Source organism: Brettanomyces bruxellensis, chromosome 7 (genome assembly GCF_011074885.1).
Source record: "Brettanomyces bruxellensis chromosome 7, complete sequence".
Taxonomy (NCBI): domain Eukaryota; kingdom Fungi; phylum Ascomycota; class Pichiomycetes; order Pichiales; family Pichiaceae; genus Brettanomyces; species Brettanomyces bruxellensis.
Window position 1 is genome coordinate 397,366 of NC_054688.1, and position 22,176 is coordinate 419,541.

The window sequence follows — 22,176 nt, forward strand, 5'->3', positions numbered from 1 at the left end:
TTATTTAAATTATTAATGATTAATTTCTGCGTCCAGCTTTACGGCTAAGTGGTAGTCTTTGTGTTCCAATATGGAGCTAGATTCGACTCTTTTGCCACACTCTGGGCATGTATATGCCATCGAAATATCTGTCAACTTAGTGTCCAGTGTTTCTTTCTGTACTTGATGTTTCAATTTCTTGTCCGCTGTTAAAAAACTTAGAATTCCAGCATTTTGCTTTCGTCGCTTTCTGCTCTCGTAATGTAAACTTGAAGTCGTTTCTGCAGATTTCTTGCTTACAAATTTGTGCTGCTCATACTGCTCCTCGCGTTTCAATTTCTTATTCCCACCCATTAGATTGTCAATTGTTTGAAAGCCCCACAAATCCTTGAATCCACTGATCTCCAATGCTCCCCGTTGGCAAGGATACATGGATATTCCGTGCGATTTCTCGCTCCAACTTTTTCCAAGCTCTATGAGTAGGCAGTGGCTCAAACGGGTAAGCGTTTTTGTAATTTGATCGTATTCCTTAACCGGACTAATTGTCACTTGTTTCGATCTTGTGATACCAAATGATGATATGATCAATCCAAGCTTTGTTGGCCTTCTTATTCGTCCATCTTCCTCATCTAAATCTTGGAGACGAAGAACCAAATCACCTACGAACACATCAAACCAAGGATACATATCGTTCGGCCCATTGACTGCTTTTCCACGAAAGATCTTGTTTGATGTCATGGATTTTAAGTCTATTCTTGCTGTGAGCGGATCTGTAAGTTCTCCACGAACAATCTTGTACACACGCTCCGCTAATTGGTGATCATGATCTAGCCGACTGTCGAGATCTTTCAGGGAGAATGTATCTCGAATAAATCCAATCTGATTAGAGCTTTCTTCTCCATCATCATCCAATCTACCATCCAAGAGACGTGAAGATACCAATTCACCAGCCTTCCCGCCCATGGACCAAAAGTCGTGAAGTGAAAACTTTGCGAGAAACTCCGGAATTGTGGAATTTCTGACAACCGTCTGTGCATTTGGCTTCTTATACCCGCTGGCCAACTTTGCCAGAGTTTTCACTCTGCCTACACCCGCAGAGGTTGTGTAATTGAGTGTGTCTACAACCTTTTTCCGAATCTCATAAGCCAAATTTGATCCAATGAGAATAGCCACATCATCCCAATCATTGATGACCGGCCCATTTTGCTCGTCTTCATCTTCTTTTGGTATCACGAAACCTTTCCACTGTAGATTTGCACTACCAAAGCTTTTTTGGGTAAGCAATGGCAACTTATCAGCCAACTTCCATTCTTTTGTATCGTCAAAAATCTCCGGAAAGAGTTTCACCATTCGCTTAAAAACAAGTCGCCCAAGGTCCATGAAACTCTCATCAACACTGGCTTTTTCAACTAAATCACAGAATGATCTAAATATCCTCATCATCTTCCTACTCTCACGTCTGTATGGATCCAAAGAAACTTTATGGTTGGCAGGAGAAGGACGATAATCAACATACTTCCATATTGGTTCACCTTTCTTGAACACAGCGGTGTGAGCAACTACTAACTTTGGGCATTTTTTGAGAGCGCTCTGCAAAGAGTCCATACGACTTATACCAAACTTTCTTGCGGCATAAGAAACAGCAATAATCGAATTCCATTGAAGACACACAACTGGATCGTCCGGGCCCAAATTCAAACGATTCTGCTCATACTGTGCAAAGAATGCATTGACATCAACGTGACAGATCACCGCCAACGGACTTGTGTAAGCTTTTTGAGGATCGTTAAGATCCAGAAGATTTTTATACGTGAACTTCGACTCTTCTGCACTTTCTACTTTGGACATCGTTCATGATAGAATTAAATTCGGCCATGCACTGACCATAGATGATTCAAATAAGGCAATATATAATCTCTCTTTTACCATCGGGTAATATCTACCGAATGCAGAGATAAGTGCAGTTGCGTTCTAATGGAAACTCATGCGTACATATTCGGCAGTAATAAATAAGGTGCACGGATGCTTAAATCTTGTAGGCGAACCCTTACTCCCTCTACCCAGGGGAAGAAAATAAAAAACGCTCAGAAAAATTTGGTATCGATTTTCTGGAGTGAAAATTTTTAGATGCTTCGCATATGAACCTAATCCTCTAATAACCACTTCTTCTTTACTAAAAAAAAGAATACGTTGTATAAGCGTCTATTGCTTGGGAATATTAGACATTACAAAAATGGTATTCATCTTAAGTTTAAGGTGAAGTACAATTACTGTGATATATAACCCGGATAGCATAGAACTACCAGCAATTTTGATCTTATTGGATGAATAGCTTTCTACGACATTATGATGACAAGATGTCGCCCCAAACGGACTTTATAATGACCGACTCGACAATTTATGCCAAACACACTGAAAATCTGATATATGTCCGAGGCTATTCATTGATGAAATTAAATGCAGGTGATATATGACAACTGGGAGTACGTTCTCGACTTGGTAAAGTTGTTTATGGACTTTCAGTTGGAAGTAGTGATGGTCTCTTTCTATGATGTACCAAAATTTTTCATGCTAATCATGATTGATCAAATAATTTGATTTAATGATTAAGAAATCTGAGTCTGAGAAAAAGATCCATTACGTATCGTGTATTTCAAGCTTTAAAATAAGTATTCGCCCTATTAAGTAGAGAAATTTATATTCAATGTATAAAACCGTGTAGAAGGGAGTTGCCGAAGGTTGAGTGTTGTATATTACCAAGTTGTTTTACTCAGGAATGAAACGGCCGGCAAAATACCCTTTGTGGGCATATTGCAGTCTCGTCGATCGGCCTGGAGTACCATTTTTTGTCTTGGCTTTTTTTGAACTGTTGAATTTTAGAGATCACACTTTTCAGACTATTATCATCACTTCACTTCAGGTATTCTTGCTTTTTCCATCTAAACTATCAAGCGATTATCAGGTGACGATGGATGGATCAGCGGCAGATTCATCTAATGCTAAATATACCGCATTTGAACTCTATGTTCCGCTTCCATACCGTTCACTACTGCTGCTTAATATAGGTTTGTTTTTGTGGAACGTATGCCTTGATGTTTTTGCTAAATTTCGGATAGATTTCACCTCAGTAATGGGGCTGACACATCCAGATGTGTCACCACGAACAATGAGGGGGCGATCACGCACTCTTTTGACACGTATTACGGCTCTCAATGCTGCAAATTATCTCACTTACATCTTTCTTATGAACATGGGTAGCTCATCCATGATAGTGGAGCTCTTACCTTTATTCGGCATAATATGCACATTTAGTGCTCTTCTTTATCCATCTATCCTAGTCGGTGGCAAAGACACCCCAGAGGCGGCTTACTATCGACAAACTTGGAGCAGAATAATCAAAGGAAACATCGATATTACCAGACGAACAAATGATATTCTACTCTCGGATACTATTACGTCATACAGTAAAGTCATCGTCGACTTTCTCACATATTTATCAGCCCTGCTTTTGGGGTACAGGTTTCTTCCCTCTGAGGGAAAGAAGCTTCCTGAGGATCATATGAGCCTCTACAATATGGATATCCTACTATCATATTACCCATCCATGGTGCGTATTAGACAATCATGGATGGAGTACAAAGAGGGGAGAAAGGGAAAATCCCCCCTGTACAACTGCATAAAGTATATTACAGCATTAATTCCCATTATCGGCACCGTTTTGTATAGAGCTAGGTATGTATCCACCTTATCCATTTGGTACTGGGGTATGCTCATAAACACAACTTTTTCCTTCATATGGGATGTTTCCAACGACTGGGATCTTGGAGTATTAAAAGGATTGATCACGAGCGATAACAGAAAAGGCCCTAAGAAGGATTCTGAAGTTTTCAGGGAAGGATTATCATTTCCACAGCCATACTATGTTGGTGCAGTGCTTATAGACATGCTGCTTAGATATATTTGGATATGGAGACTCATATTTCCTCCCGGTCTGGTAAGCAGTTCTCCTATTGGCTCATTCTTCTCTCTGCTTCACACCACGGAGGAAGGCAGGCTGATATTAGAATTTCTAGAAATTGTGAGAAGATGGGTATGGATTATATTCAGGGTTGATGCCGATTACTGCAAGCTTGGAACAGACAAGAAGGATATTCCAATGAGAGCCGTTTAATTCAATGCATACAATATAAAAAGCACTTACATTTGTTGCAAGAGCAAAAATCGTGGTATTAGAACTGTAACATGTCCTGTAGCATGCCCAACTAGTATTAATTATAGTAGTATTGGATATTAACAAACGCTAAACTAATTTGTCCTTAATGGTACATCTCTATTAGATCCTCACAGCCTGTTTTTCCTGTGCATAGACCTCTTCTTCTCCTTGACCTTCTTTATCTTTCTCTCTCTCTTGCTTAAATACTTCCTTTGCTTCTTCTTTCTTCTTTTCCTTTTAGACTCCTCTTCATCCATTTCGCCATCATCCATTCCCATTAATCTTGCGTATTCTTTAGCCCTACTAACAGATTTCTCTAGAACATCCTTTGACTTTGAAAGATCCACGTTGTTCTGCATCGCAATTTCTTCAACTGCGACCGCGTTTGGGTTTTCCATTGATTCTATAGTCACCTCAGATGTTCCAACAACTGGGGCATCGACATCCTGCACATTGTACACTTGTTTCACTTTAAGTATTCCCCTCATATTTGTACTATCATTCTCTTCCTCATGCAGTTCTTTACTGTCATCCTTGCCCTCATTTTCTTCCTTAAATCCATGCCATTCTTCATACTCGCTATCCTCCTTGACATGCACTCTCTTTCTCTTCCTTGAGCCTAGATTTTCATTATCAGACTCATCGTCTCCGCTGCTTTTGGTAGTGCCATTATCTTTGTCATCATTATCACTTTCGCTGCTGTCGTCACCATCATCATCATCATCATCACTATTTGCACCTCCTAGTTTTTCATTAAGCTCTTTCAATTCTGTTAGCCTTTGCTGCACCCTAAGCTTTCGGGCCTCTCTAATCTTTGCACGTTCCTCTATTCGGCTAAGACGATTTTGCTCCTTTTTCTGCTCCTCTGCATGCTTTCTCCTTTGAAGCTTTCTTTTGTGAAATCCGGTTAAAAACTCCTTTCTTTTCTCCTTATCAAATGTCACTTCTTCAACTCTATGGGCTTTAGTCTTCCTAGACCGATATCGCTCTCCCCCAGATAAAATGTCTCTGTTAGGCCTTGCCATTATAAGTCTATATAATATGTCTTTATCGTCTGTTTAATACGTTCTATCTCAATCTCTGATCTGCATCATCAATAAGATGTTGACACTTCTGAGTTCTGGAAAGGAGATAAAATAAAAGTCGGTGAATTTTTTTTTTAGCGGCGCGCGATAAATGGTGTGGTGTAGCTGAACAATCAGAATAATTTTTCACTTTCCTTGTATGTGCACGGATGTTTCACATGGAAGCTCAAGCAAGAACAGGATACCAGCTGATAAATAGAATGAATACCAAACAGATGAGAGAACATGCTTAAATTTCTTAGTCGTGCTTTCTCTTTCTTTTACCTTTGCCGCCATCATCATCTGGATCAACACCCATCTCATTTAAAACGTCGGTGATCGTGATGGATCTCTTTTCTGCTATCATAGACACAAGTTGCATTGCAATGTCTTTCAAGCCATTGTATTCATTAAGCTTCTTGATATGTGTCTTTCTGCTTTTCTCACTACTCCGTGCTAGTTCTTTTTCAATATCCAGTGGATTTTCTAACCCAAGCTTGTGCATTAACTCATTTTGCTCCGATCTTAGCTTTTTCAATGTTTTCCACTGCTTCTCCAACTTATCCGAGAGTTCCGGATTAGAATTACTAAATCCAATTGCCTGCTCAAAGGATAAATCAGCCTCTGCTTCAAGATCAGAAAAAGTTGAATTCATCTAAGCAAACTGTCTGCTGTGTATTAAATGTATCGAAAAAAAAACTTGAACGCTTAGCACTACTTGCTATCCTTATTCTGTATCTAAAACCGAGCGTATTTACAGCGTAAACTAAATTGAATGTATAAATTTGAGTTGGCAAAACTGGAAAAGTGGCATCAAAGCCAGTTTGGAGAATTTAGAATTCCTTGAGCCATGTTAACAAATGCAAATAGTACAAAAAAGAAGAGGTTCAAGTCGATGGACCCGTCAACAAAAGTTCAACCAGCAAAAAAAATGGTTAAATTCGTACAGAATTTTATATTAATGCATCCATTATAAAATCATAATAATGAGATCGGAGACATAATTCGGATAATAAAACCAAGAAAGGAAAATATTAAATGGCATCGGCACTTTCACGATCCTGAGCAATCTGAGCTTGTTGCTTCAGGATTTCAAGTCTTTTCTCCATCATCTCAACGATACTTTCGAGCTCCTGGCTCTTAAGTTTTGATCCAATCTGTTCCACACTGTCAAGACTACCGTCAAATCTTTTGTCAGATGGAGCCGAGGGTTGAATTTTGCCATGTTTCAGGCTAACAGGAGAATGTTCACCGGTTGAATCATTAATTTGATCTTGTAAGGACACCTTTTTATGCCGTTCGTCGATCCAGTCCCAAAGATCGGCTTCACTTTGAAGAAAACGCCTGGAACCAACTCCGTTGACTTGAAAAGAAGAAGTCAAAGGAAATCCAGAATACTGAATGTCGCCTGTTAGATTGTCTATGGAGTATCCAAGCTGTGTTGTAGGACGTGATCTTCCGAATAGCAGTATTACAAAGAGCACAATGATCAAGACAGTCTTGAGATCAAACTTGACTTCAAGGATTGTTGAAAGACCAGGTATCCAAGACATGAATCCTGAGCTAGCCACCGGCTTTGGCCCTGCTTCTAATGGTTTAACCACTTCAAGAATCTGTTTCTCCGCAACACGCTTTTTGGTGGATGTCGATTTACGTTTCGACTTTTCCTTTCCTGCATCTTGGACCTTCTTCCTGAGTTCCTGTAACAAAACAGCAACACTTTGCTTTTGACCGGAAACAGAACCTTTCTCAACAGCACTCTTAATCCATGATTTTCCTGTCCAAACCACACTGGCATAAACTGAAAGTATTGTAGTATCGTTCGAACCCCACGAAAGGAAAGATCGCGTCCTGATTTGAAAGGAGTTCCCACTCGGAACATCCGGTGTCTCCGAAGTTTGGCTTACAATAATGCAAGTGTCAAAATCCTTCTTTTCGATTTTTTCTGTAATGTGGCATTTGGTCTGCTTTGGTCCAATAGGTCCGTTCAAAGGCTTTGTAAATGTGTATGTTCTAGTTCCATCGGCAAATTTGGGTACATCCGATATATCAATGTTCCCCTGCGCTTTGAGTACATCTTTAGTAAAGGTAACATCGTCTCCAAACAGAAGCTCAAAGACTACACCAACCGGTGCATTTATTACATTGCCCTCGGAAATCGGCGACTCATTGCTTTCTGCAGTATATCCAGTTGAAGTTGGCGAATGGTGCCTTGGTCCGGATAATGTAAGGCCGTTGAAGCCTTTCTTATTCTTCTCCAAGTCATTTTCACTGTCAGCCATATCACTAACCATGTTTTCTGGATCAGAGACACTCGAATCCGTGTCATAACCTTCATCATGTGCAAGATCCCCGATTTCCTCACCAGCGTTTCCATTCTTACTCTTGGATAGCTTTCTTGTTTGATCCGCATTCTTTATCTTTGCTCCCTCCACAAAATTCAACATTTCACCATCCTCTGTATTTTCTTCATCCGGCTCATTAAGATCACTGTCATCGTCTTGACTCTCTACCTCTGGATCCAAGTTGATATCCAGTGTATCCATACTTCCGGCTAAGGGCTTAGATGTGCCATTAGTCCAAATCTTGTAGATGAACTTGTAAGTCGAGTCCCGAGACATGAAACTGGCAAACGAGTACTTATCGTGCAAAGTGCTGAACTGCAAAGCGTTGGGAATTCCGACGGTTTTCTTCTTTTGGATACTTAGAACCTTATTCCAAGGAACGCAAATGTGCGTGACAAGACCTATTATATTAGAGTAGAAGGCCATGTGCTTACTGCTTATAAACAAGCGTCCCTGCACAAGAATGTCCTTTCTCAACGCACACGAATAATCCTCAAATAGAGGCTCGTTATCCGGGATTTCGGTGAATAACCCGTGAAAGTAGCTCTGTCTTTTCTCGTTGGCAAACTTCAAACCTAGCCTCGAAGCCATATCGACAGTCTTCTTCGGGTACTGAAGACTAACACTGGATTCATCCTTGTTCGAGCTGTTGTACTTTGTCAGCTCGCTATCCTCATCTATAGTCATCTCAGATGGCCTTTTTACCATAGGAGCGCTTGTATCTGCTCCAAACTGCGAATCCGAGTCGTTTTTGATTTTTTCGCCAGCAGAAACAGTCTTGCTTCTTCCTCGAACACCATGGAGAGGATTCTTTATACTCATGCACGGCTTTTGAAATGCTTTCGAGAGACTGCCGTTGATTCCAGAATTGAGATGCCCCATTTTGATACTCATGGGACTTCCCGGTTTTGACTCTGTCACAGATCTATAATTGCGATTTTGCCGCCGTCTAAACTGTCCGCTAACTCTTGCACCGGAAGAAGAAAGCATGGAATCTTCCGAAATGGTATCTTCATCTAAAGACTGAACGATTCCATCCGACTTGGGACTTTCAACATAGTCATTGAATACACCGTCTTGTTTTTCGTGCAGAGATGGAGATTTATCGGCCATTATTGACTCCAATGTGAGCCCTCCTTGCCCCAAAGTGCTCACCAGGGACTTTTTTACAGGCTTAAAAGACACAGACTCGGCAGATGGTGATGCCAGAACATCAGAATTCTGCTGCGAGTGCACGGGTGTTAGCAACTCGTCGGACTTCGGAAGATCCGCTAGCGATAAAACTGGCGAGTCTATATGGTCATTAGACTCGGGTTGCGACCTGAAACTGAGCGAATTGATAAGTGAGGAAATGAGTCCGTTAGATTTTCGTTTTGTGGCAGAGGGATGAAGCGACTGCTGGGCCCCAGATGCTGAAATTGGGCTTGGAAAGCTCTTTTCTGCACCGATGGTGGACTCATCAACTGGACCATTGGGATCAGAGCTGAACCAAGATGAATTAGATATCGAATTCTGGATGCTTGAACTGGCAGAAGCCTTTCTTTCGGATTCCGCCCCGGTTCTCAAGTGGAGATGCAACCTACGCGGGAGCCTGTGCTTTTTTGAAATCGGACTGAACTTGATTGGCCTTCCGGAAACAACCGGAGACAAATCCAATGTGGCATAGTTGTTTGTGCTTGCATTTTTAAGCGTGACATTTCCGTGCACCTCGATCCCATCGTCAGAATCAACACTCAAGTTGGATTTCTTGGCTGCCAACAAGCTGGCACTGGAAGATGATGGATTTTTGAATGCTGCCTGCGGCTTACTTAAGGCCACAAATGACGTTGAAGAATGCGTATCTGGTAATTTGTACATGCTCTTCCCACTGATCTTTTCCTGACTTGAGGGATCAAGCGATGCTTCCGACTTTGTGGCTTGGGTTTGAGCCAAACTGGACTCCTGGCCATCAATATGTCTTCTTTTGGAAAGTTGCTCCATTGGAATGCTACTGCTAGATTGTCTGTGCTTTGCCTTCGTTTCGGAAATGAGATCACGCTCAGGTCCATATGAATTCAGCGAGAGTGGACGTGGCTTTGGCCTTGAATGGGATCTACTCGCCAGCTTTGTTTTAATGTTGCCTGTCAATTTCGGAAACGACTTATTACACACCTTATCTGCATGAAGAGACCGGTGTCTCACAAACTTGACACTTCCAGCACGTGATCGCGACTTCTTGGATACCATTGGAACACTTTTGTACGGCTCGATCAAGTGGCCTTCAGTGTGTCTATGGTATGGATTGCTAGCTAGAATTCGTAGTGTAAGCTTTTTTAACCTTATGGGAAATGCAAAGTGGTCGACAGACTTGAATATCTGGGGTAAGCCGGCTGCTGAAGCTGGAAATTAGAATGGATGAGGCTTGACTCGATTGATTACGTATATAAATCAAGCTTGTATCAGCAAAAAATGGCAAAAACCAACCAAGTGTCGATCCCCACTCTGATTCCTGGCACGAGAATGGGGGGGGAAAGATAAATAAAAGAATGGCTAAAAAAGTCAAGCCAAGCCAAAAAAAATAAAATATGAAAATAAAATATAAAAAGTCATCTGAAAATAAATAAAAAAAGCTTAAACCATGCAGATTAAAGCGTGCCGGAGGGTGTGCATGGCTCAAATCGGAAAGCAAGTCAGGCAAACAGCCCCGCCAATCAAAGCCACAATACTACCGGACCTACGTATTTTCATCTTGAGAAAGCAAGATTCGAAAGTATTACAGTAAAGCATTTCGCTGAACAATGCTATTTAAATGAACATTACTAAAGGAAAGAAAGGTGCAACTGATAGGGGAAGAAAAGAATAAAAATATGATATGGAGAAAACAAGCCTCCTCTCTCAGCCAACTAACGGTCTTCAGCCCACTCGTTTTCTCTCCTTATGGCAGCCTCCTCCTCTGGAGTGAAGTCATTGACTATATTAAACGTCTTTCTGATCTCCTCCGGCGATTTCCCACGTATCATCTCAGCAACAACTTTACATCCAGCATTAAGGAGGGGCTTGATGTTCAAGTAGTTTGCAGCGAGGATGATTTCATAAAGCATCTCCTGGTCAACATTGAGGAAATTGCTGTCCCATGGATCGATTGGTGCTGATTTCTTGGAATCATCATCCTGCTCGTCATCTGGAAATTCGTAATCCTTGTAATGCTCACACCATTCCAGAATGTTCTTCATCACCGCAGACCTCACATTCTGTGTAGGAATTTCGATTGGCTCATCATCCTCGTCCACATCCACATCACTATCATCGTCTTCCTGCTCATCTTCAGGTGGCAACAAGTTCTTCAACATGTTTTTTATAAGTATGGATTTTTCAGCCACCTTTCTCTCGACTGGAAACTTATCCCCATCGGATGTTATAATCACTATTTGTCTTTCTTTAGCCATTTTTTCTCCTTGATTGTATCTACTATGCTCGTGTTTATATACCTGCCTTGCTTTCTGAAGTTATCGGCACACTGATGTTATTTGTCTCCAATTCAATAAGCTCGCCTGGCTTTACTGATATATTGCTTTCTAAACAAAATCGTTTCAAACTTCACTTAAAAAATTCGTTGCTCTTTCGTCTTTTAATCACTATCTCAGTAAGAAGCAGGATTGTTATACCAAGTGATGCCCAAAATCTAGACGCCGCCCAACTATTGCCAGGCCACTTTTTGTTGGATTAGGTGGGGCCGAAAAAAATATCAGGCATTGTAAGGTGTACGGATGCAGCTGGTATCCCGATGAGGGAATCTCTTAGATGTGAGTTGAATGAGTACTTGGAGATGAATATTGGCGGCTGGAAGTATATCTTGCATGTTGTAAATCATTATAGATGATCTTGGTCATATAAATATTTAATTTGCTTCATAAAATGGTCTTTTTGGTTCTTCTTCTAATTATCTATTATTATATTCTTTACATTTTTTTAATATCACAGTGCTTAGAAAAAGCTAATTTCAGATATTCTTTTGGCGTCAATCACATACGATTAAATACCAAATAAATAATTTCAAACACGATAAAATACCAATACAGCGTAAAAGTCATGAAAATAGTAAGTGTTCGAACATTCTTTAGCTATAATATTATCTACTAAAAATTTGTGTCGTACTCTTTGCTTATTATAATTCTTAGTATATATTATGCAAACCTCAATAAACATAAAGTCTATGCAAAAATTACAATGGCTTTGTTTATATGTCCAATTTAAAAGTGTTTCAACAAACATTCTTTCCTGTTTCATCTGTAAGTCTTCATTTCATTCCATCCCTTATTTTTGGTCGAGTCCCTTTTTCTGTATTTCCTACTTCATCAGGAAAGGTCGTGTACTGATCAACCGGCAGCTGAAAAAAATTTTTTCAGTCTTTTTGTATCTTGGGAAGAAGGTAATGTATAGTAAAGAGGTACGTTACACCATTTAAGCTATAGAAAACAACTCCTACTACGACTTAAGCACGAATTAGAGCGTGGTCATAAATATATTTAACATGGGAGCAGAAGAGGAACTTTTGTTGGTCAAAATTGCAGACTACTTGAAACGTAAGGGTTTCAAGAAAGCCGAGAAGGAGGTGAAAAAATGCATTTCAGATGAATCCAAGAAATCCTTAGTTGTTAAGGAGCATTTGGAGGATATTGTACTTCCGAAAATAAAGCAAGAAGAGATCCCAAAGAATAAGAAGGAGGATAAGAAGGAGAAAAAGAAGGAGGATAAGAAGGAGAAAAAGAAGGAGGATAAGAAAGATGATGATACAAGTTCGTCATCATCAGAATCAGAATCAGAGAGTTCATCGGAAAGTTCATCAGAATCAGAATCAGAGAGTTCATCGGAAAGTTCATCAGAATCAGAATCAGAGAGTTCATCGGAAAGTTCATCAGAATCAGAATCAGAGAGTTCATCGGAAAGTTCATCAGAATCAGAATCAGAGAGTTCATCAGAGAGTGGCTCGGATTCAGAATCAGAGAGTTCATCAGAAAGTGGTTCAGGCTCGGAATCAAGTTCATCGGATAGTGAATCTGAGAGTGGCTCAGAAAGTGAATCTGGAAGTGATTCAGATAGTTCATCGTCATCATCAGAATCAGAATCAGAATCAGAATCAGATAATTCGTCTTCATCCTCAGACTCATCCTCATCCTCAGACTCAGACTCAGACTCAGACTCGGACTCGGACTCGGACTCGGACTTAGACTCAAAATCTAGTTCAGGCTCCAGCTCAGACTCCAGTTCTAGTGACTCGGAATCAGAAGAGGAAAACTTAAAGAAAAGAAAGAGAGATGAGAAATCAGATTCTAAAGAAACAAAGAAACCAGCGAAAAAGGTTCACAAAGGTATCCCAGCAGCAAAAGAGGAACCCCTGAAGCCAAACCAGAGAGACCATTTCTCAAGAGTTGACAGATCCAAAGTTTTCTTTGCTGATAAGAAATTGATGGATAACTCATACAAGGGAGCAGCAGGTAACTGGGGTGAGCGTGCAGCCGAAAAACTAGGAAGAGTTAGAGGCAAGGATTTCACAAAGAACAAGAATAAAATGAAGAGAGGAGGATACAAGGGAGGAATAATCACTATGGCAAGTGGAAGTTACAAATTCAAGGATTGAGGAGATGACCCAAGTGGTGTTAGAAGGAGAGGCTTGAAAAATGGGGAAAGGGAAGGTAAAGTGATTACTGCAGCTAGCTCATATGGTATATGACAAGGTTACGGCCAAATAGACACCATTTCTTTCCTTTTCAAATCGCACACACTAAAATTTCTCTAGATGGAAAAAGGCATATGGAGGAATTTGCCATAATACAGCAAAGTGTATGTATAGATAAGACAAATAGAAAAAAGTAAAAGAAGCAAAGTGATTTCAAAACGAAGCAAATCGTATCAATTAGTAATAAATGCAGAACATGCAGATAAGCAATATCAATCCTTGAAATCTTTAAATATTTATTCTGCCTTTATGTTTGGTAATATAATTAGTTAACGCTTGGTAATGTAATTGGTTGCACTTTCTGGCGAGATCAAGGGCAAAATCTTCCGAAAGTGAAGCCATGCAAACTTATAGAAGCATCTGAGTATTAGTATTTCGATCAGTACCCTTATCAGTAGGAGACATCATAATGAACTGATTGAATTGATTTTAGCAGTATTCAATCATTGAAATCAAATAGTGTAACTTTCCTCGTCAAAGAAGAGGAAACATAAATACAGTAAGAAGTAAAAGCAAAGAAATAGAACAAAGGTTAAATATAGTGAAGTTGCTTAGAATTGGCGAAGGCACATACTTTTGACGTAAGCAGTCTGTCCGTCAATCCTATTACCAACATCCTTCCCTTATTTATTCATTTCCCGCATTTTTTTATTTTTATTTTATTTTATTTCCCTCTCCTTTTTTTTCTTCCTAACCTTTTAAATCTGTGCGCAGATCACATTTTCCAGACTTTCGCCTTCAGCTCAGTACAACTTTCTTTTTCACACTTTCACATTACCGTCTGCAGACTCTTCCATTTTTGCGCTCTCAATGGAATCGGAACCAATAGATGTCAGTGAGCAGCAGCCAGAGGCTTCAAGTGGTGGAAAAAAGGAGTCTCCGAAGGAAAAAGAGGAGGATGACAAATATTTCTCTTCTGGTGGTGAATCCACTGATGACACAGCAGCATCTGATTATGAGGTTTTAGACAGATTGCATGCTTCTTCAAGAACATCTGGAAGAAGATCAACAAAGCAGGAGGCACGGGAAAAGGCCGATGAGGCCGAAAAAAGAGCTCTGGCTATGGATAGGCCTTCAGACTTTGTTCCGGACTCTGTTTCGAGGATTTTTGTGCATCGGACTTCTCATACTTGAATCTAAAGCCAGATAATGCCTCCAGACCATTGTGGATCAACCCACTCGATGGCCGCATTTACTTGGAGAGCTTTTCCCCTCTTTTTGAGCAGGCACAAGACTTCCTTATCACAATTGCAGAACCTGTCAGCAGGCCAAGTTTCATACACGAATACAGGATCACAACACATTCGTTATATGCGGCGGTGTCCGTCGGATTAGAGACCGATGATATTATTTCCGTTTTGAACCGTCTTTCGAAAGTTCCGGTGGCCCCTAGTGTTGTCGAATTTATAAAACAAGCAACGCACTCTTACGGAAAGGTGAAGTTGGTGTTGAAACACAACAGGTTTTTTGTGGAGTCATCGCAGGCGGATATTCTCCGGATGTTGTTGCATGATGAGGTGATTGGGAAGCTTCGGTTTAGGCCTGGAAAGAACGGAAACAATAATGAAAACACAAAAAATTCATCAAGCAACAACAACAACAACAGCACTAAGGACAGCAACGATAATTTGGCCATTGCCGAGGCCGCGGTGCCAAGCTATGCATTTGGGAAAAATACCGTGGATAAAAACAACAACAAGAAGGAGGAAAGCGCAAAGGATAACGAAGAGGAGGAAGATGTTGAAGATATATATGAAAGTGTCATTGGAGATGAGGGAGACGAGGCAGAAGATGATATAGACAAAGTGCATTCGTTCGAGATCGCAACGGAATCGGTGGAAATTGTCAAAAAAAGATGCCAGGAGATCGACTATCCAATGTTGGAGGAGTATGACTTCAGGAACGATGTGAGAAACGCCAACTTGGAGATCGACTTGAAGCCATCGACACAGATCAGACCTTACCAGGAGAAGTCTCTTAGTAAGATGTTTGGTAACGGACGTGCCAGATCCGGTATCATTGTCTTGCCTTGTGGTGCTGGTAAAACTTTGGTTGGAATTACTGCGGCCTGCACAATCAGGAAGTCTGCAATTGTTTTGTGCACTTCCTCCGTGTCTGTGATGCAGTGGCGGCAGCAATTCTTGCAGTGGTGCACAATCCAGCCCAATCAGATTGCAGTTTTCACTTCTGAGAATAAGGAAATGTTTAGTGGCGATTCTGGATTGGTCATTTCAACGTATTCTATGGTTGCTAATACCAGAAACAGGTCTCACGACTCACAGAAGGTTATGGACTTCATCACTTCCAGAGAGTGGGGTTTCATTATATTGGATGAGGTGCACGTTGTGCCTGCTGCAATGTTTAGAAGAGTTGTTACCACCATTGCAGCACATGCAAAGCTCGGATTAACGGCTACTTTGGTCCGTGAGGACGAGAAAATCTCGGATTTGAACTTCCTTATCGGACCAAAGCTATATGAGGCCAACTGGATGGAGTTGTCACAAAAGGGCCACATTGCAAATGTTCAGTGTGCAGAGGTGTGGTGTCCAATGCCTGCTGAGTTTTACCAGGAGTATCTCCGGGAAAATGCGAGAAAGCGGATGCTATTATACATTATGAATCCGACAAAGTTCCAGGCATGCCAGTTCTTGATTCACTACCATGAAAATAGAGGAGACAAGATTATTGTCTTCTCAGATAACGTCTATGCTTTGGAGCAATACGCATTGAAGCTTGGAAAACCGTTCATTTACGGCTCAACTCCGCAACAGGAGAGAATGAACATTCTTCAAAACTTCCAGTACAATGAGCAGGTGAACACGATATTCTTGTCAAAGGTCGGCGACACATCGATCGACTTGCCGGAGGCCACCTGCTTAATTCAGATATCGTCTCATTACGGATCCAGAAGACAGGAGGCACAAAGATTGGGACGTATTTTGCGTGCCAAAAGAAGAAACGACGAGGGATTCAACGCTTTCTTTTATAGTTTAGTGTCAAAAGATACTCAGGAGATGTACTATTCCACAAAGAGACAGGCATTTTTGGTCGATCAGGGTTACGCTTTCAAGATTATTACCCACTTGAATGGAATGGAGAATCTTCCGAACTTGGCATACTCGACTCCAAAGGAGAGAAGGGAGTTACTTCAGGAAGTTTTGTTGAAGAACGAGGAGGCAGCAGGCGTGGAATTGGGAGAGGATTCGGAGAATTTGATTGGCCACGGTGTCTCAAAGAGAATTAAAACATCATCTTCCAGAGCAGTTAAAAACCAGAGTTCGCTTTCTGGTCTGGCTGGAGGTGAGGACATGGCATATGTGGAATATTCCAGAAACCAAAACAAGGAATTGGCATCCCACCATCCGTTCTTCCAGAAGAATTACTACCGGAAGAAGATGAGATGAGGCAGTAACACAGGATGCATCAAATAATCACAGAAGCAACGAACAATATTTACTATTACAAACATTAAAAAAAATGTGTACACTAACAAGTATGAAAAAAGAGTGGTTATAATACAAAACCGAAAAAAGGCTTATCATGTCGTATATAATAATTTAGCAGTATTCTAATGAACATACGTATATTTAGCTAGTATTATACATCGTAAATAGTGTACAGCAGCGGCATTTTGCACCTCTCAATAGTGGCTGGAAAACCAAATATCAGTGATCCGCTTTCGTATTATTAATCTGTTCCTTGCACTCCTGTATCAGGTCTTTATTTGCACTTTCTAGGTCACCCATCATTCCGGTTTTGAACGATATCACATAGCCAATAGAGTTGGCTATCTCGATCAATAACTTGTTTCTCTGCTCCGCTAATCCAACAGTCAACTTTTTCAGCTGTGACTTCATCTTTTCGTACTCCTCCTCTGTTTGCTTACGCTCTTCATCCAACCTTGTTTGTAATGACTTTATGCGTGTGCTTTGTTGCTCAATTTCCCACTGCTTTGAAGCAACATCTGCCTTCTTCTGCTCGTTCAATTCATCATAATCTTTCCTTGACTTGGCTAATTTATCCTCCAACTCATCCAACTGATCCTTCAAAGAAACTGCTTCGAGGTTTGAATCATCAAACTTTTCCTGGATCTGGACATACTCCTCTCTATTTTCAACATGCTTTTCCTGAAGCTTAGTTTTGAGACCGGCCAATACCGTTCTGGGATCCACATTTTCTAACTCTGGTATAAGCTCTGCAGGCTTTAGTCCCAACTTGCTATCATCCGTAATTAAACTGTCAGAAAATCCGGTTATAATAAGTTTTCTGATTTCCGGCAGCTCTGACTTGTCCAATATGTCGTACATTTTCTTATTATAGTCCTTAACAAGTCCGTCGAGTATTTTGAAATCCTCTTGCAACTTTTTACGCTTCTCATCAACAGAAACATTCAACTGCTTCTGCTTTTCTGTTACAGACTCAAATTCGGATGATAAACGTGACCTAGTTTTATGCATTTCCTCAATCTCATGTAATGTAAAACCTTTCTTACCGAGATCCGCAACTATTTTATCCTTTTCTTGCTTGGCTTCCGCTATGCTTTTCTTCACACTGTCAATATCTTGCTGAGCTCGGCTGAGAATAGTCGGCCATTGTTGACTCCGTTGTTCCTGTGATTCCACATACTTTTGAAACTTACTAACATCAATCTTCAATGCCTTCATACGATCAATCTTTGCCTGGAGCCGATTATGCTCCTCCTCCATTCGGGAAAGCTCCACACCCAATTCCTTATTTTTAGCGTTGAAATGTTCAGCTTTGGCTGCTATATCTTGAGTGAGCTTTTTATATTCTCTTTCCATATCTCTGTAGAACTCAGTATAGTCCGTAGACCCCGTTGCCAAATAGCTTTTATACGAATTAATGACAAATGTGGTAAATAGGCGGTCTAAAATGCTATTTTCACGTAAGATTACAGGATCCGTCTCCTTCTTGCTGAAAACAATCGAGTTGTTATTACTCTCATTATCTGATAACCCTGCCTGATCTGGTGATTCAACATCTGGCACGAGATTCAAAGAAGTGAGATCAATCTTATCAAAATTCTCCACCTGTTGGACTAATTGCATGATCCAGTGAAGCATTGCAAGAAACGTGGGCCAGCTTGTTCCTCCAACAGCACCAAGTTGCGACTTTGTAATATTCCCAAGGTATGGATACTCGAGAAACTTCAATATGGAGTATATATCCTGCTCGGAAGACCTCACAAACCTGTATCCTGGGTCTATCCTCTTGTATAAAAACTGGAACATGAGAATAAACTCTTTCTGGGTGGGACTTCGGAGCGTTCTTGCCGTAAGTTGCTGCTTCATGTGGATATCAAACTTGTTTGCTGTAAGGTAGTCGAAGAGATCTTTCTGCATTTTTGCCTGATACGAACGATCACCCCTTTTCAGTCTTGGATCCGGTATTCTCTGACTGCCCGGTATTGTAGAAAATCGTTTCGGCCTCGATGATGATGAAGGAGGTGCCATAGATGCTGTATCATCGAAAAATCGGCCACTAGATGAAGGTGGATAAAAAGGTGGCATTTGTTGCATTTGGCCGTTTGACATCCTCTGAAGAGTGATTCTTCTGCGTGATTCAGATGCTACATCAAAGGAATTAAGTCTGCTCGCTGCTCTAAAGGGTCTAGGGACGGATTGTGGTATTGAATTTGTTGGTAATCGCCTCCTTTTCACACTGAACTGTGTCATTAATCTCGGTGCCCCTATAGTCACATTATTGGGGAGAAGACTGAGCCGTTTTCTCCTTCTAGCCGAAGAAGGTCTTGGTGTTGCATTTGGAGCATATGATATGCGATGGCTATCATCGTTGCCATTGAAGTTATTATCCATATTCTTATCGAGAAACCTAACAAAAACGCCAAATCACGGAATGAATGATTGTACCTGGGATGTGACTGGCGATACACCCACCAAAATGAATCTTTCCAACCTTTCAGTAAAGTGTATTGATCTGTTATGTGATCAGTAAAACACTTGCTATTGAACTACCAACGTTAATCGTGATGTTTTGATGTGTGAATATAAATAAGCTTTAATTACGTAAACAAGCGAAAGTGTAAATACAGGGATGTTGATCGCGAAAAAGATGAAAAGGAGAAAGAAAGAAAAAAAAAAAAATAGGTAAATTCATCTGGACACCACTTAATTGAACGACGCGTCTAAAAGGTCGTATGTAGCAATCATCTTTCTTTACGATGATTTAGGTGAGTGAGTGAGATTAGCGAACGAAGGTCCGAGTTTCAGATTTCAAGATTTGAAGATAGATTTGAGAGGAAAATGACCGTCTAAAAACTGTTTTTCAAATATTTGCATTAAACAGCTTTCCGCTAAAGCTGCAAGCTATATGTTACTTGTAAATAACCGTATCTACGCCCTCAAAAACTGTATGTTGCACAGGCTGTATTAAGCATCAAATAGAAGTTTTTGGCTGAATTGGGCAACCGGACGCGGCGCGCTCAGAATGTAGCTAATGCCGATGTTGACGGAAAAGCCACATATAAAAATAGAACGCAAAAAATTTTTTTTGTCTCAGAAATTTCCCCTCTATTTATTTGCATTAGTGCAAAAATCGCCGAATTAGGCGGTGTTGGGAAAAGAACAATTAATACAATCTTCTGTGCATATCACAATTGCTCTAAAGGCCACCTAGCATTTTCCCTATAAAAACCCACTCATTCCCATTAGGAAGGAAGATACGAGCAATCAGAACATCCCTACACACATTACTGATTTGTCCAACAGAAGCAAACAGTAAATAATCACATTCAAATACGGAAACCTGAGCCAACTAGTTCAGGAAGGAAAAAGATACTAATTGCAATACTTTCCTGTTTATTGACGACTCAGTTTATCAGCTTCGAAATCGTTTTTTGGCATAAAAGTGAGATTTCACGACGAAACTATCAATCGAGAATAAAATCAATCATGTTGTCTGCATCAAAAATAAGTACAAAGTGCACTTCACGGTTGAGAGTTTTCAATAATGTGAGACTGCAATCAACTAAAGCAGGCAGTGCACGTGATGGTATTGAGAGTAGTGCTAAAGTTTCTCAGAGCGGATCCGAGAGAGAAGCTGAGAGTACGAGAATTTCAGATGAGGATGCACAAGTTTTATTGGACAGATTGTTCAGGAAAAACATGCCAACATGGTCATTAAAATCATCGTTGAAGCCATACTCCAGAAATAGAACATTCGCAAATATTCAGGAGAAGAACAAGTTCGAGGCTCTGGACAAAAAGCTACTTGAGCTTCAACATCAGCCGGTTGATTTTCATTACTACTTGAGAAACATGTCCGATTTAAAAAGTGCCAACCAGCTTCCTTACAAATTTGGATCGAACCAACTTGTTTCAGATGATGCAAAGCTTAAGCACTTCCTTCGTCAGATAGTCTGGGAGTTCAACGCTCCAATAAGATACGCATTTGGATATGGATCCAAAGTTTTTGGCCAGGGCAAGAATGTCGACAGTTCTAAGTCCCAGGTGGATATGATATTTGCTGTTTCTTACCCGGACCACTGGCACTCATTAAACCTCCACCAGTATTCCGATCACTACTCGTGGATAAGGATGCTGGGATCCGAGGCAATCTCGAAAATTGGAAGTTGGGGAGCTGGCGTTTACTTCAATCCATTTGTGAAGATGAACTTCCAAAAAAGCGAGAATTTGAGGGGTCAAAGTTCTGATTTTGAGCTAAAATACGGTGTTACTTCCGTTGACAACCTCATTGATGATCTTACTAACTGGTCCACGATGTATCTTAGTGGACGAATGCAGAAACCATTGGCAATAGTGCGAGACACTCCTCAGATTTCGCTATTGGAGCAGTTTAACCTAGTGAGTGCTTTAAAACTGGCTGTTTTGATGGTAGGCAAACCAGAATTTACTGAGCATGAATTATATCGTGCCATTACCTCAATGTCATACATGGGAGATCCTAGGATTGCTATGGGTGGGGAAAACCCCAATAAAGTTGAAAATATCGTCTCTGCGCAATTTCCATATTTCAGAAAGCTATACCTTCCATTGATTCAGAGCTATTTCACTGATACGATACAGATCACAAGCGACATAAATTCGGCTGCCGAACATCAATTTAAGTTTGCCGACTCATCAAAGGTTAAAGCTGCATTCTTATCTGAGCTTCCAAAGAGCTTTAGAAAGAAGGTTCTATCCAAGTATGTCTCAAAATACGAGCGGGAGTTTTCGAAAGATCTTCTTTCACAAAATTCTTTGGGCAGACTTCCATCAGTCGTGTCTACGGCTTTCAAACCGGTTAAGGCACATCAAGATTTGACCTTCATGGAGCTTCAGGATTTGGCAAAAACACCTGCAACAAGATTGTCCGAGATTCCTGTTGAGGACTGGGAGTACATTCCAGAGAATAGTGATTTCAGGACTGCGGAATTTGTTCAGAGGATTGCGGATGATGAGCATCTTGCAGAAAACTTGAAGCTTAGTGTCAAACAGACAGTTTCAAGACCTGCAATGATTCAAACATGTAAAGGTGTTTTGACCGCAGGAATTTCAAGATCCGTGCAGTATGCTCTTGACAAAAGGAGAAAGTACCGCTCTGGAAAGGAACACAAACAGTAAGGCAGATAAAGCATGGATGGGTACGGAACCGCTAAAGAAACACAGATATATACACAATATTGATACACAATATTGGACTAATTGGGACTGAAACTATTATAATTTTCTTTTTATCATTATACTCTTAGGGCTATTAATTTCTAATTTAATTTGTTTTTCTCTTTTTTTATGCTGTTGAATCATTCTTGGAAGAACACTCGTTTCGTTCTGCCGACTCTTTATTAAGTTTAGGATGGGTGCTTGTCACATCCATTTA

The 22,176-nt window shown here is 40.6% G+C and overlaps 9 protein-coding genes across 9 annotated transcripts; 4 read left to right on the top strand and 5 right to left on the bottom strand.

Moving 5' to 3' along the window:
- Positions 1-12: 12 nt before the first annotated feature.
- BRETT_004680 (uncharacterized protein) lies at positions 13-1,827 on the bottom strand (the record flags this gene model as incomplete). The annotated part of the gene is made up of 1 exon (XM_041283173.1): positions 13-1,827. One exon carries the CDS (start codon positions 1,825-1,827, stop codon positions 13-15), a length of 1,815 nt encoding a protein of 604 aa, XP_041136525.1.
- A 1,282-nt stretch (positions 1,828-3,109) lies between these two features.
- BRETT_004681 (uncharacterized protein) lies at positions 3,110-4,150 on the top strand (the record flags this gene model as incomplete). The annotated part of the gene is made up of 1 exon (XM_041283174.1): positions 3,110-4,150. The coding sequence occupies one exon, from the start codon at positions 3,110-3,112 to the stop codon at positions 4,148-4,150; it is 1,041 nt and encodes a 346-aa protein (XP_041136526.1).
- A 170-nt stretch (positions 4,151-4,320) lies between these two features.
- On the bottom strand, positions 4,321-5,217 carry BRETT_004682 (uncharacterized protein; the record flags this gene model as incomplete). Its single annotated transcript, XM_041283175.1, has 1 exon — positions 4,321-5,217. One exon carries the CDS (start codon positions 5,215-5,217, stop codon positions 4,321-4,323), a length of 897 nt encoding a protein of 298 aa, XP_041136527.1.
- Positions 5,218-5,515: 298 nt separating this feature from the next.
- BRETT_004683 (uncharacterized protein) lies at positions 5,516-5,911 on the bottom strand (the record flags this gene model as incomplete). The annotated part of the gene is made up of 1 exon (XM_041283176.1): positions 5,516-5,911. The coding sequence occupies one exon, from the start codon at positions 5,909-5,911 to the stop codon at positions 5,516-5,518; it is 396 nt and encodes a 131-aa protein (XP_041136528.1).
- Positions 5,912-6,290: 379 nt separating this feature from the next.
- Positions 6,291-11,026, bottom strand: BRETT_004684 (uncharacterized protein; the record flags this gene model as incomplete). Its single annotated transcript, XM_041283177.1, has 2 exons — positions 6,291-9,979; positions 10,489-11,026. 2 exons carry the CDS (start codon positions 11,024-11,026, stop codon positions 6,291-6,293), a joined length of 4,227 nt encoding a protein of 1,408 aa, XP_041136529.1.
- Positions 11,027-12,111: 1,085 nt separating this feature from the next.
- BRETT_004685 (uncharacterized protein) lies at positions 12,112-13,218 on the top strand (the record flags this gene model as incomplete). Its single annotated transcript, XM_041283178.1, has 1 exon — positions 12,112-13,218. One exon carries the CDS (start codon positions 12,112-12,114, stop codon positions 13,216-13,218), a length of 1,107 nt encoding a protein of 368 aa, XP_041136530.1.
- A 909-nt stretch (positions 13,219-14,127) lies between these two features.
- Positions 14,128-16,721, top strand: SSL2 (DNA repair helicase RAD25; the record flags this gene model as incomplete). The annotated part of the gene is made up of 2 exons (XM_041283179.1): positions 14,128-14,427; positions 14,460-16,721. The coding sequence occupies 2 exons, from the start codon at positions 14,128-14,130 to the stop codon at positions 16,719-16,721; spliced, it is 2,562 nt and encodes an 853-aa protein (XP_041136531.1).
- A 261-nt stretch (positions 16,722-16,982) lies between these two features.
- BRETT_004687 (uncharacterized protein) lies at positions 16,983-19,154 on the bottom strand (the record flags this gene model as incomplete). Its single annotated transcript, XM_041283180.1, has 1 exon — positions 16,983-19,154. The coding sequence occupies one exon, from the start codon at positions 19,152-19,154 to the stop codon at positions 16,983-16,985; it is 2,172 nt and encodes a 723-aa protein (XP_041136532.1).
- Positions 19,155-20,249: 1,095 nt separating this feature from the next.
- Positions 20,250-21,920, top strand: BRETT_004688 (uncharacterized protein; the record flags this gene model as incomplete). Its single annotated transcript, XM_041283181.1, has 1 exon — positions 20,250-21,920. One exon carries the CDS (start codon positions 20,250-20,252, stop codon positions 21,918-21,920), a length of 1,671 nt encoding a protein of 556 aa, XP_041136533.1.
- Positions 21,921-22,176: the final 256 nt, after the last annotated feature.